Raw genomic sequence first — 15,432 nt, 5'->3', positions numbered from 1 at the left:
TCCCACACGCCATTCGAGAGTGGAATGGTAAAGAAGTAGTATGAAAATGGTTCGATAAACCCTCTGCCAGGAATTTAAGTGTGAATTGCAGACTAACCATGTAGATGTACTAGCCATATTTTCAGAGGGGGGAAGAAAATATAAACACTGAGAAATTTCCTGTACAGCTAATTTCTCTGAGAGTCAGGATGCATTAATTGCTTTTCAAGTAAGTTAGCTGTACAAGAAATTTCTCAGTGTTTATATTTTCTTCCCCTCTCTGGACCATAAGTGCAGCAATTATTCAAAGGAACTCTGACAGTAAGTTATCTTGGGCTGTGCAGCTTGACATTGTAATTTCTTTTGAGCACATCTGGAAGTATGAGTATATGGTATGTGGTAAACAGTGCTTATTAAGTATTCAACAGGAAGTGTATGTCAAATTGTGCCAAAAAATTCAGAGTTTTGTTTCTACCATTTTCAGGAGATTGTACAGCACTTGCACTTGATGTGACACCTCTCACTGGGCACAGTATCATACATTTAAAGAGTAAAAACATTTTAATCTGGGCTCATCTGGAGGCTAGTGACAGGTAGCAAGCAATGAATGTTAAGTAGTAAAACGAAATATTGTCACCCTATGCTCAGAAAAATTCGGATCTTTGTTTCCCAGCATTTTCAAAACACTGTACGCCACTTATGTTTGATTTTACACTGATCACTGAACACATTATGCACTTCATTGAAGAGTAAAAACATTTAGCATTCAGGATATGTGGAAATATGCAAAAGGCAGTAATAAAGCAATATAGACAAAGATGAAAATAAAAAATTATTTCAAGTTGTGGCATAGTGTTTGAAGCTGCTTCTTATTAGAGCCTTGAAGAGGCTGTACAGAAGTTTCATTATTTTTCTTTTTGTAAAAATTATTTGGTACAGTATTTAGTGGTCTATATAATTTTCTTGTACATTTCTGGCACAATATGTCAAGAACAACAATTTGCACACATCACGTCATTATCCATAATTATTTTCAAAATGAGTTCAGCTGCTACTGCTCACTGATTCAGCAGCTTCATGAAGAGATGTGTTACCAGTAACCTTCACAGAGTCAAGAAACTTGTGCAAAAACTGTCACAGGAAATTCATATGGGAATTTAAGACTGCCTCTGTCCAATCATCTAATTAAATTTAACTGCTTATAAATTGTTGTATACCTACCAAGAGTAAAAAAATCTGTGCACTCTGTACACTGAAGTTTCCATATCAATGAGTGACAAAAGAAACCAGCAATGTATGTTAAAACTGGATGATCAGATTCAACATTTTTTTTTAATTACCATAAGTAATACTAAACTTAAAAAATAAGTCACTAACATCACACCCACTGCTCTTGGTATTTTCATCGCAGATACACATCTCTACACTTCCTCAACTTCTTTTGTGGGTACACATTTAGTTCTAAGTTACTCATGAGCCTTAACTTCTTTTTCAGTTTCCAACAACTGCCTAAATGAGATACAACACTGACGTCCCGATAATTATCTATGACGACCAACTTTTGCTTCCAGAGAACCAGTATGGAACTTGCTTGGCAATTTATAACATATGTTTAGTTCCTTACTACATTATTCAGTTACCTGCATTAATCCATAATTAGTAAGCCAAAATGTGAGTTTCTAGGGACAGTTGATACTATTCTCTGAGCTTAAACTTCTCCATTTGTCTAACCAAGTAATAAATGTGTCCAGGAAACTATAATACATGTCTCCTGCTTTATTGATGAGAGGCTTCTGCATTTCTTCTTTATGCTGAATTCCCTTCAGAGGTGTTTCAACATTGACAATGCCCATCCAGATCCTAATCAAATTTATAAATTTAGCTGTACCCTCCCAGTTCTGTGCACCATGAATTGATCGCAACTCTACCAAGCTACTTTCAACATAATAACTGAACACTTGAGTATCCAGTTTAACATTTTGCCTCTCTGAAGTGGAACGCCACACAGCTTTCACTGACATTACATAACTGTATTTTAGCAGCTTTTGGCTTTCTGTATCATATACTTCCCTAATTGCAGCAAAAGATGCATATCTAACAGTATTAGGATTATCAAGGATTAACCAAATCTGGATATCAAAGTGTTTCTGTATGGTTCTTCAGATTTATCCAGCTCTTTCTTATGCACTTAAAAATATGAACAGTGTTGGGCAGAAAAAAAACAGTGGTCTTTTTACTATCTGTTGGAGATGGGTACACAAAAATGGCTTGTGGTCTTGTGGTGGATTTGCAAAATGTGTAACACATTTTCTATTGATGGGATTGTTATCTGCAAAAAGTGAAAAAATTTGAAAGCCAACAGCTTCTACACATACTGCTAATACCCTTACTACATGAAACAAGCTTTCTACATTCTGTTTCTTCACAGGCAATACATTTGCCTTATTGAAAGGAAAAAGAATACCCTGAACCATGAATACATGTGCACTGTTTGCTACATTTACAGTATCCAAAGTCATTCCAGTAATATTTCCTGCTTTCGAATCTACATACGGCTTGTGTGAATCTCATCTAGCATAAGGGTCATGAACAGATCATGTGGTTCCTAATGTGAAACTTCTTCCGTTGAGTAACTGAATAAATTAGGATTACTTGGGTTCACATTTATATTGCAGCTAAGCTCCCTTAATGAATTTGGATGAGGTTCAATGACAGAACCAGCTGACCATAAAAATGTGTAAACATGTGGAGAAAGACTAAACAATATAGAACAAAGAATCAAAAGCTCATAAAATTTATGATGAGCTTTCAATTAAAGAGACAGTGCAGTTTGTGACTTCATGAATGAAACAACCTCCTTCTTACCTTCTTTGACTGGTATCATTTCAAGAAGGGATAGTATATCTGGGATGTGCAAATCACTCTTTCTGCTAATAATTAAGTCTGTACATAACTTCAGTACATTTTCAGCTTCAGTTACACTGCTTATGGTCTTTCATAGTGTGTTGGCAACAGTCTCTACATCCTTCATATACAGTTTAACACTGAGGTTTCTGCGAACTGTTATATACAAATTATCATGGAGAGTTTTCTTAAAGCTAAAATACAGGAACAGTACATAATCTTTCTTCACAACTTTACTCCACAGTTCATTCACTGTAACATTTTCACTTTTTCTCACTATTCATCATAATCTTGAAAATTATTTTTCTTTTCCCCCTTGTTTGCAGAAGCTCTTGCTATGCTTTCACATATAGCCACTTCCAGCCCCTGTCTTCTTTGCCTTGGGTGTTCTTGTTGAGCATTTTGTCTTGAGCTCAAATAACTGGGATAGTTTGCTAATATACAAGAGACAGCAATTTCTTTAAACTGTGGTTCTCCAATTGCAGTGCTTTGATGAATTAGATTACGTGAAATAAAGTATTCTTGATAAATCTGGAAAGAAAGAAAAAGAAAATAATTTCAGAAAAAAAATTTTAATCAAATAATTGTACTTGCACATCATTTGACTGTAAAGATTTCACATTTGTGAAAGCATGCAGTACACCTGTGATAGCAAAGCACTACGACTTCCTTAAAAGTATTTTGTTATTCATGATGCAAAAAAAAACTATTCATCAAACAGAACATTTTAGGACCAAAATGTAGGTATGCCAGGATTACATTTGTAATTACTGTAGGGAGTTTTCATTAAATAAGTTGTTTACAGTGTCACATATAGTTGTGGGGTCCTGTCCACTCATCTATTACTGGGTGCCTAAAGGATGCTGCTTTTCCTGATAGCTGTACAACAATTCAAGCAAATCACATTAATAGTTTTTATTACAATAAAGAAGATTGACAACACTTAACTTTGGATTTACAATGAGTTGTCGCAAGTGAGGGGCAACATGCGAAAAAGTCAGTGTCCTTCACTATCTACAATGTCCGTGCAAATAATGAATATGGTTCACTAATAACAGCTCCACTAGTGTCCGTCTCCTAACTGTCCCAACAAGGCTGGCGGGAGTGGCACTTATATTCTCTTTGTACAGAGGCTGCTCCTGTCGTAGTGCAATCCTAGTCAGCGGGCTATTGGCCATTGTCATATCACAGCCTTCTCTGCTCATGTGTTCATTTTCATGCTGTCGCTTGTCGATACGCTGGAACAATAGTCTTATGTAACTTGTGTACTGTAAAGTTGACACTTATTGAAACACACTAAATCTGAACTATAGAAGTCATTTGCACAACACTTTCAATGGAACTGTGCAGTGATAATGGAGCCTTTGGGGTTATGATTTATTGTTATGTACAACTCATATACAATGAAATTAACTTTGCTTTCTTGTTATAAATATAACTTCATAGTGATTACCACTGGATTGAAGTTCTCCTGTCAAATAGCATGAGTCCACTTCTTTGTCAGTGTGGTGTTCTTTGAAAATTTGAACACAGATATTTTTTACCCAAATCAGTAACTGTCAATACAGCCTTTTACACAACACTTATTTGCCATAGTGTGATGGAAAGCAAGTATTTTCTGCTGGTGGAAAAGATCTATAGTAAGAACAACAGTTTCAGTGACGTACAGCTCAACAGCAATCCACTCACAGTAAAATACTATTCCCTTATTACCAGTATACTCTTTAGCTGTGGGCTGTTTGACGTGATGTCGTGATGATGTAGCAAAATTGTTGGCTGGCATTGTTTTCTCAGAGGTGTCTGTTGAGTCCACTGATAGGTCAGTGTGAGCATCACATTAAGAACTTGGCAGATTTCTTATCTCGATTAGAGGGACTGTGCCTGAATGATTGTGATGTTTCAGTACAAGACAGAGGAATTATAGACATAGGCATGCTGTTGCACCTCAACTGGCCCACTAAATCTCCTTATCTAAACCCCACAGAAAATGTGTGGAAGTATTTAGAACAGTGGGTGAAATCTATCAGTCAGTATTCCATCATTTTGGTGGGTCTACAGGATCTAATCGTCAGTGAGTGGCTTCAACTGGATATGGCATACCTGAAAAAACTAGTGCTTTCTCTTACTTCTGAAGTTGAGACCATTAACAAAGCTACATGGTATTGGTATGATGTCCTCCGAGGGTGATTTTTCTGGTGTTCTTACATTTACACATAAATTTACAAGTAGTACTCGTTGTGTGTGTGTGTGTGTGTATCTACACAAATGAACAAGTGCATATGTACATTGTTAGGCCTGTTTGAGTAGTGATAAAGCCCATGTTTGGAAATGAAAAGTCATGAGATTGAATCCCTAGTTTTGACCTCTCATCTGTGTCAAAATTCACCGGGAACAACGTGTGATTCAGATTCCATGTTATACTGACCTACTACACTAATTAGAATTTCCACTTGTAACTGAAGTGTTTCTATTTTCCTCACTACTATTGTCTACTTCATTATTGTCCATATTTTATTCCAAATTAAATCTAAGTTGATTAATTAATTTCAAATTAATTTGTATTTAATTTACCACTGCTGCTCATTCCCTATAATTTCATTTTTCCTTTTTTTGCTTTCCTTGGAAACTGATTCAGCTCATTGAATAGTGTGTCCCTTTTCCACACTTCCCTTTAGCCAGTCATTCATTCATCAAAGCCTGCAGATGATCGTTAACAAATGTTGTAAACAATCAGAAATTTGACCATCCCTGATAATACAGGCCATAGAGGCCCTTCCTGGCAGCAATTACCAGTAAAACAGCCAACCCTGTGGGCAGCCATGCTAGGACATACCCCAGAGCTGTTTGTCACTCATCCCAATGTGCAATCAAAAACACTTAATTCTGATGAATTTTATAGCATGTTCTATCACTGAATGCCTGTGTTGTTGTTATGTCATACATGTGTCTTAAACTCAACTTCTCAGATTCTGTTCATCCCTCAGGTTGTACCTTTCTAAAGGCTGAATGAATAGTTTATCAAGCCAGTGTTCAAGAGCTTATGTTTGCTCTGATTTAAAATCTAAAATATTAAGTACATGGGACACAAGTGAAAGAGAAATAGAAGTCTTTTGCTAAGTAAATACAGTGAATCAGACAGTTTTAATCTCAGTCTTCAATAAATCACCCAAAATCAGTGTGGTTTCACCTTCCAATCAGTCTTGTGTCAGTGTGAACCTGTTATCATTAAAGAGAAATTCTAATATAGAGCTACATCTAAAATATTGCTCTGCAGCAAATTTAAGGAAACTGTTTCACTCTAATGACGTGAGTATGATAGGTAAAATAGTCCCCCAACAACAAAACTGGCAATTTGCAGTCTGGGGCATGGAATATTAGGATCTTTTAATTTAGTATGTAAATTTAAAAGGAGAAATGGATAAGATTAAGTTCAATATTGTGGGAATTAGTGAAGTGCAGTGGTGTGGAAAACAGGAATTCTGGGTCTTATGAATGCAGGGTTACCAACAGAAAGTGATATAGTGGTAATACGGGAGTTGCTGCAATAATGATCAAGAAAATAGGAATGCAAGTAAGCTACTATAACAGCATAGTGAATGCATTACCATAACAAAGACAGACACAAAGCCAGCACCCACCACAGTTGTCCAAGTATTCATGCCAATGCCTTGCAGATGCCAAAGAGACTGAAGAAATGTATAATGAGATAAAAGAAATGATTCAGATAGTGAAGGGAAATGAACATTTAATTGTGACGGAGGACCGGAATTCTACAGTAGAAACAGGAAGAGAAGGGAAAATTGTAGGGGAAACAAATGTAAGAGAAAGTTGTCTGTTAGAATTTTGCTCAGTAAAAAATGTAATTATCACTAGCATGTGGTTTAAGAACCGTGAAAGAAGATTTTACATGTGGAAGAGACTGAAAGACGCCAGGACGGTTTCAGACGGATTACGTAATGGTAAGACAAAAGATTTCAAAACTAGATTTTAAACTTTGAAACATTTCCCGGGGTAGGTATGAACCCTGGCCATAATTTATCCAGCTTAAAACTGAAGAAATTGAGAGAGTTATAAAACGAAGGTGATGGAACTTAGATAAATGGAAAAAAACACTATTTGTGGGAAGTTTCAGTGGAAGCATTTGGCAGCAATTGACTGATACAGGGGAAAGGAATATGTTATAGAAGGTGAAGCGGTAGCTTTGAAAAATGAAATAGTAAAGACATCAGAGCATCAAATAGTCAAAGAGACAAGAGCCAGGGGCTTTAGGTAACACGTGAGGTATTGAATTTAACTGAAAAAGGGAAGTATATAAAAATGCAGCAAATGAAGCACACAAAATTGGTACAGATATCTAAAAACTGAGATTGATAGAAAGTGAAAATGGCAAAGTAGGAATGGCTAGAGGAGAAATGTAATGCTGTAGAAGAGTGTGTGACTGTGTGAAAGATAGCTGCATCCAATAGGAAAATATAAGAGTTCTTTTGACAAAAGAGAAGCAATTGTGTGAACATCCAGAGCTCAGATGGCAAGCTAACACCAAAGAAAGACAGTAAGGTTGAAAGATGGAAGCAATATATGGAATGGCTATACAAGGGAAGTGAACTTGATGATAGTCTTATACAAAGGGAAGAATCAAGATATGGTGAGAGATATGATGCTGTGATAAGAATTTGCCAGAGCACTGAAAGACCTGAGTTGAAAAAAAAGGCCCCTGGAGTAGATGACAGTCCTTCAGAATTATTGAGATCTTTGGGACAGTCAGACATGAAAGAACTATTCTACGTGGTGTAAAAGATATGAGACAGTCGAAGTACCGTCAGACTTCTAGAAGAATATACTGGCAATAATTCCGATTCCAAAGAAGGTAGGTGATGACAGGTGTGAATATTATCAAACTATCTGTTTAATAACTCATGGTTGCAAAATACTAACATGAAATATTGACTGATGAATGGAAAAACTGGTAGAAGTTGACCTTGGGGAAAATCTGTTTGGGTTCCAGAAACATGTAGGAACACACAATGCAATACTGACCTGATGTCTTATCTTAGAAAATTAGTTAAAGAAAAGTAAACTTATGTTTATAGCATTTGTAGATTTAGAGAAAGCTTTTGGTAATGTTGACTAGAAAACACTCTTTGAAATTCTGAAGATAGCAGGGATAAAATGCAGGTTTTCTGCAACTTGTACAGAAACCAGATTATAGTTATAAGAGAAACAGTAGCCAGGTTGTAATTTATCCCCAGTGTTAATCAATCTGTACAATGAGAAACCTGTGAAGGAAATAAAGGAGGAACTGAAATTTAGGGATTTCCATTGACATTTTAATTCTATCAAAGATGGCAAAGAACTTTGAAGAACAGTTGAACAGAATTTATAGTGTCATGAAAAGAGTTTGGAAGATGAACAATTATAAAAGTAAAAAGAGGACAACAGAATCCAGTAGATTTAAATTAGGTGATGCAGGCCAAAATTACAGTAGAAAATTAGACACCAAAGCAGTAGATAGGTTCTGCTATTTGGGCAGCAAAGTAAGTGAATAGGGCCAAAGTTGAGATAGAAAATGTACACCGGCAGTAGCAAAAAAAACAATTTTTGAAAATAAGAAATTTGTTAACCTTTACTGTAAATCTAAATGTTAAAAAGACTTTTCTCAATATATTTGACCACATTGTAGCCCTAGAGCATAGAAGCTTTTGAAATGGGGTGCTACAAGAGAGTGCCGAAGATTAGATGAGTAGATTGGATCTCTAATGAAGAATTAAAATATCAGAGTGGGGGGAAAATAAATTTATGAAGTGATTCAACTAACAGAAGGGATCATTTGGTAGGATACACCTTGATGAATCAAACAATCATCAATTTGGTAATGGAGGAATGTGTGGAGGGTAAAAATTGTACCCAAGAGGATGTTGTCATCATTAAACTGTACAGTAGAACTGCATGCCCCCAGAAAAACTAACAACTGTCATTTCCCCTTGCATGCTTCCATTCACAGTACCAACATAGCAAGGCAATGTTAACTAATGTCAGTCAATGATCCAGACTGTCACTACTGCAGTTACTGAAAAGACTGCTGCCCCCTCTTCAGGAATCATATATTTGTCTGGCTCTCCACAGATACCTTACTATTATGGTTACACCTATGGTATTCTGTTCTGAATCATTGAGGCACTTGAGCCACCCAAACTAGGATTTAATTTACAGCTTACAATTCTAACAATCCTGTGATTTTTATATTGTACATAATTCCAGGCATTAAACACTGACTTTTTTTTCTTTCTTTGCAGCTGTTACGTGAGGTTTGATATTGTACGAAGGATATTAGCCAGTCACTTTGGAATGAACGTTGTTTTTGTTATGGGAATTACAGATGTGGATGACAAAATAATTAAGATGGCGCTCTCGCAAGGTGAAGACATTAAGACACTGACAAGGCACTATGAGAATGAGTTCTTTGAAGATATGACAAAGCTGAATGTGCAGAGGCCATCAATAACAGCACGTGTTACTGATTATATACCTCATATTATTGCATTTGTCGAGAATCTTGTAACAAAGAAGCATGGCTATATCACCAGTGATGGTAATTTATTTCCAAAGTAAACATTAAGCACTTATTTTTTATGAATAATGAAAGAAGTAAAGGTAACCATATGCCGCATGCTTGAGACATTTAACAGTGGACCAATAGAGAAACTAGACCAAAGATGTTACCATGCTTTCAGACATTTTTCTCATTTGAATCTCTCTCTCTCTCTCTCTCTCTCTCTCTCTCTCTCTCTCTCTCTCTCTCTCTCTCTCTCTCTCTCTCACACACACACACACACACACACAGATATATATATATATATATATATATATATATATATATATATATATATATATATATAATTTTTTTTTCCTTGATGACTTCACTGTCCTAGTACTGCTATCCAATAGAATGGGGGATTATGTCAGGTGAAGTGGAGGGAAGGCTGTAGGGAGTAGATTTTGATGGCCTGGAGAGGAAAGCAGCAAAGAAACAGAGTAGGAATGTGGCATCAGTGATTCTGCTCTGGGCAGGCAGAGAAAGTTGCTTATAGAGGAAGTAATAGAGTGGGCTACGAGCAGAGTGGTAGGCAGGTGGGGGAGGGGGGGCTTGAACAGGGTAAGAGGGAGACCATGTAGACAAAAGTGTGACATTAGATTAGTGTAATGAAGTGGAAGGCATGTGAACATACCCATGAGAAGGGGGCTAGTGGAGACAGAGTACAGGAGTAGGGGGATTCAAGAATCAAGGGATGTGTATTAAGGACATTTCTCATCTATTTAATTCAGAGAAATTGGTAATTAGGGAGTAGGTAGGAAGATGGGACACTTCAGATGCCACAGGTTGTGACACAGCCGTTGAAGTCAAATCTCTTGCTCTTCCCAACTATTCCCTCACCCTAGTCTGGCTACAGTGCCAGGACAGTGTCATCAGCTGGGACAATATAGCAGTGCAAATGTATATGTGTTCTTTGTTAACACTGATGAAAGGCACTGTCCAAAAGCTCGGCAATGTTTTCAGTGTTATTTATGTGCTTGCACGTGATGAAAGATGTAGTGATCACCTTTACTCCTTCCATTATTTGTCTTCCACTTAGGGCTTTACAGTATAATTTTAATTTTTTGACACTGATTACATTAATAATAATTTTCATAATTCATCTCCTGTTGAATTCCTACACAGTTGGTATTATAATAATTTGGTTTCTGTGAAACCAAATTATTTATCCACATTACGTAATGAGCACCACGACAATCCAGAAACTTCATAATTATTTCCTGAAATATACATATGGCAGCAAATGTATCTTTCATTAACCAGTGTCATATGATATCTTCATCGTGTTTTTGTATAGTACAAGTGACTGAAGTGAATGCTTGTTAGTGTATCATTTTGCATTATATTTCATACTTACTCTTACTTTAATATTTACTGTCCTTGAGGTGTACTAGTTAAACATACTGTAACTAGTCCTTGAATGTATTTAAATTCTGTTGTCTTACAAAGGCAGGAGGTGGCCTGTAAACATGACTGCACTAGGCACTTTACAGTAGTTAAGGAATAACATTAGCATCTGACCTCTTAGCTGCCACTAGTTTTAAAAAGGACACTGAAAAACTGTGGTATACTAACAAAATGTTGTTAATTATTGAAGGACAGTTTGGCGAAGAGCTGACCAGAGAAAGAATAACAACTTGCTGCTACTTCCACTTCTGCTTATGCTAAAAGCAGTGATGGTGATGATTTTATCCACATTACATAATGAGCACCACGACAATCCAGAAACTTCATAATTATTTCCTGAAATATACGTATGGCAGCAAATGTATCTTTCTTAACCAGTGTCATATGATATCTTCATCGTGTTTTTGTATAGTACAAGTGACTGAAGTGAATGCTTGTTAGTGTATCATTTTGCATTATATTTACTTTATAATAATTAAATTTGGAAATTAAATGAGGAGCAGATAATGCTCCTTTTGGAAAACACTGCAAGTGTTGTCACTCTTTGTATGCACTTCTGATGCTCAAATCTTTCTGAATTGTGATTTAATTGAACAAGCATATGTGAAGCACTGAACTCACCTTTGGAAGTGTGTGTTTCAAATCCCTACCAAGCCATTCTGATTTTCTGTATTTTCCTTAAATCAACTAAGACAAACTGGCAAACTGTGGGGGTTGGTTTCTTTGGAAAGAATGCACTCCATTTTGTTATGATTAATCTTTAATAGCCTCTTTGTTAACTGAATGTTTAACTGTAATCTTCCTTCATTCTTCAACAATATTTTATGTCCATCCTTCATCTTTAGAAATATTTTCTTCTTGACACATCATGTAAGTGAAAAACTTGCTGATTATAAAATTTGAGAAACCACCTTTCTTTTATTGTCAGCCAAACCCAGTGATGACAAGTTTTCTACAACTCAAAAATCAAACTAAGGTAAATTACAAACATTTTATTACGTTTGTAAAAGATGACATTTACTGTTATTTCTGAAGAGACATTTGGTGTCAGATGCTCAAGCTGTAACAATATGCAAGCTTTTCCTCAGTGTTTGATCATGAAGCTGAGTCTTTTCTACATTTTTAAAATTTTATTTTTTTCATGAAAAAGAAAATAGTTGTTGTGACATAACACTGTCCCAAACTTAGACATGATCTGTGTCAACCTTACAACTTATTTTAAAATGTATTTACATGTAGCTCACAAGAAAATAGTAATTAGTTAATGGTTCTATAATACCTATCTATTAGCATATTCAAAGATATAGTTTTTGGTGGAACCTAAACCAAAGTTGTAAATTATTTCATTTTGTATTCTGTGTGTATAGAACCTCATACCCCGAACCCTGTCTTAAAAATTGGATAAAGCTGCACTATGCTCTGTTGTGTAATACACAAAAGCTTTATGGTGTAGGTAACTTAAGTAATGGAAGACATATTCTGTACCAAGCTGTTTTCCAGCAAATGAAGTTTATACATGAATGCGTCAGTCTAACCATTCATGTAAATCATCAGTAGATCCTTGCTTTGGAGTGACATAGTAGATCCTTGCTTTGGAGTGACATGTGGGCTTTTAAGCGCCTTTTTTTATATACAATGTGACTCCTCAGATTGGAAAAAGAGCCTAGAATTTTGCCTTACCAGATCATCATATTGCACAATGATAATACGTACCACCATATCATGCTTAAACATCTCACTAAAAGCCTTTGAAATGGCAGTTATTCACATTATGGTGTCATACAAAATACCACAATTTACTTCATGTGCTCAGGATGCCTCAGGGGCAGATTATTCTACCCATCTGCCTGGGAGGTATGTTGTGAGTACTCGTGGCTGAATGTGCCCCAGGGGGGACAGTTGGAGATAGTAAAGCAAAATGGGTATTTGTCTGTTATTTTTTATCGTATTTTTCCTGGGCATAGTCAGAACATTATATGACAGCACAAATAAGTCAATGAATACTAAACTTCCCTGGAAGATTTGCTGATCACTGTTGAGGTAAACAAGCACGACCTGCGGCAAAACTGATGAGTATATCATTTGTTGTCAGCAGTCCGATATTTGAGGTCATTCCACATGATAGGTTGACCATATTGGGGCCAGTCTGTGGAGGTAGGACTGCCTAGTAGCTTGATGCCAAGAGTCTGAAGTGCTACCCAGAGGGAGCAAGTTTTCAGAGTTTCCAGAAGGCTGCCCAAATTTCTGATGGGCCATGGAACAGAAGATAGCAAAAGTATAGTGAGATATAGAGAATACATACAGTCTAAATTATTATGAAAGAAAATATTGGAAAATCCTGGATGCAAGACAAGAAATGGTATTGTGAAAAACAACCTCTGAAGCATTGAGTAGCATTCACGCACATAATAAGGTGAAAGTTAGCATAGCTCAGCTATTAAAGTTTGTGTTCTTCATCAGACTGCAATCATACACACACACACACACACACACACACACACACACACACACACACACGTTCACTCACTTGCTACACCTGATTACATTTGGAAATATTTTTCTGTTTTTAAGTTCAACACCCTTTCAGTTATTTTTTAAATAGTATTTCCTTTTTAATTATATGCTGCACAATTCCAAGTTTTTCAAAGCTTTATTGCACAGTAGTCAGTTAAATTATCAGCTGCTCTGCAACATTTGTAACCTGATTTATTCCTGTTTCCTTCCTCTTATTCTGTGTTTGCCGCAACACAGCAGGATTAGTTGATGTTGAACAGTTGCCCATATATGATCTGGCTGTTATATTTTAAATCTGTAGCTGTATCTCTTTCTGGATGTTGCTGTCAATTACGCTTATTAAAATTTTCTGGGTTATTATGCCTTGGTCGAATGAATTTCTTTGAGAACCCCCAATTCTTGTTCTCTTCTGTGGATAAAAAATTGGCGCTTGGAGGGGTGGGGGCGATGGTTCAAATCCCTGTCCAGCTATCTGGTTTGCTTATATGCTTGTCATAGGTAGATTGACATCCACCCATCTGTATTTGCAACAGAGACAGTACAGTATTGTTACCTTTACATGACTGATTTTGTTAGCCAAATGTGCCTACAGGGGTATATATTATTAGGTCAGAAGACAAGTGAAGAATAACTTATTTCATTGGGTAACCCTGAACCCAGAAACATGTGAAAAACAGAATGAGGAATGCGGTAAGAATATCTCAATCATCAGTTGAACAATCACCAGAAGCAGGTCACACATAGTGCTACGTCCTTCACTGGCTGGGTAACACAATATCTGATTACACACATCATATTCAGACCTCCAGTGAGGCAAACCTCCAACTGGACCCTTGCCTCCAGACCAGTATGACAGCCAGTGAAACACAACAAACACAAAGAAATGCAACACCCACCATTGCAGCTCTTATACCTGGGCTCTTACATGATGACACCATCATCAAACGGAAACTCCCATGCATGATATAAAAACAGCAGGCATAGATACCAAAAATAGTTCAGAGCTAACATGGAGACTTCAAACCCAGATGTTGCACTGGACTATATAAAACTACAGAGAGAGCTATGAATCAAAAAATTAAAGTCTAGGGACATATTACAAACCGCACAGAGGCACAGAGACTTATCATAAGACTCAGTCATTCAAAGGTCTGATCAGTATGCTTCCTGTTGACCAAACGGATGGAATGATATGAAGGGCTGAAAACCTATCAACCGCTACACTAGAATTGTGTAATTTGCTATGAAGACCATGCACCAGAAGGTCTAAAGGCCTGAATTTAAATTTAGATCTACAAGAATCTGATAAGATATGATGGTCATCTGTACTTCAGTCCAGCAAAAACTGGGAAAGAATGTTATGTGTATACCAAATAGTCATGAGAACCTTATAGTTAAATGCTCACAGGAAAATAATGTTAATGCAGAAATCGGTGAGCTAAGACAGACTACAGCAATAATAGGGGCAGTGAAACAAGATATCAGACACTTTTATTAACTACTAAAAAACAACATTGGCTGAACACATACTGTAACAGGTCAAATGTTGTTCTTCCGCTGTGGTAGAGGTTGGGATGGCTAAGCTGCACCCTATGCAGGTATTTTAGGTTGGAACAGCAGACTTGGAGGACAGTAGCCAATCAGCCGGATGTCACGAACTGAGTAGAATACTTGTATTAACCACATGATTTTCTGTACATTGTCTGAGAAGAGTAGGCACCCAAGACTTGTGAGCACAGTCTGGTGTTGACCTGTGAACTATGCAGAACAAGGCAGTGAAGGCATATCACAGAGCTCACTCTGTGGTGTTCGACCTGGGCGGCAGTGCTGGGCTGGCAATGGCTTGTGCTAGTGCTGCAAGGCATGTAAGCTCCTACTGTGTTGTAGCAGTGATGGCTGGCAGTCACAGCCATGCTGCTCTGGACCACTTGCACAGCCCTTAGTGCTGGGGGAACAGTGGAGAGTCAGGGTGGCATCGGCAGCTCTGAACTCCTGACCTTGACAATACAAGTGGTGGTTGACAAAGGAACAACAGT

The 15,432-nt window shown here is 37.0% G+C and overlaps 1 protein-coding gene across 2 annotated transcripts in view; it reads left to right on the top strand.

Annotated features, from left to right (window-relative positions):
- Positions 1 to 15,432, top strand: part of LOC126184767 (probable cysteine--tRNA ligase, mitochondrial) — a 109,661-nt gene that overhangs the window by 15,425 nt on the left and 78,804 nt on the right. Inside the window, exons 2-3 of one of the 2 annotated variants that reach the window (XM_049927321.1) lie at positions 1,475 to 1,557; positions 9,177 to 9,472. In XM_049927321.1, coding sequence (XP_049783278.1) covers positions 1,493 to 1,557; positions 9,177 to 9,472 — 361 coding nt within the window. In that variant the 5' untranslated portion in view covers positions 1,475 to 1,492. The remainder of the gene's footprint in view (positions 1 to 1,474; positions 1,558 to 9,176; positions 9,473 to 15,432) is intronic. The other variant, XM_049927320.1, reaches the window with a different exon arrangement.

The sequence above is a fragment of the Schistocerca cancellata genome, chromosome 4 (assembly GCF_023864275.1).
Source record: "Schistocerca cancellata isolate TAMUIC-IGC-003103 chromosome 4, iqSchCanc2.1, whole genome shotgun sequence".
Taxonomy (NCBI): Eukaryota; Metazoa; Arthropoda; class Insecta; order Orthoptera; family Acrididae; genus Schistocerca; species Schistocerca cancellata.
This window is presented reverse-complemented; position numbering and strand designations above follow the sequence as displayed.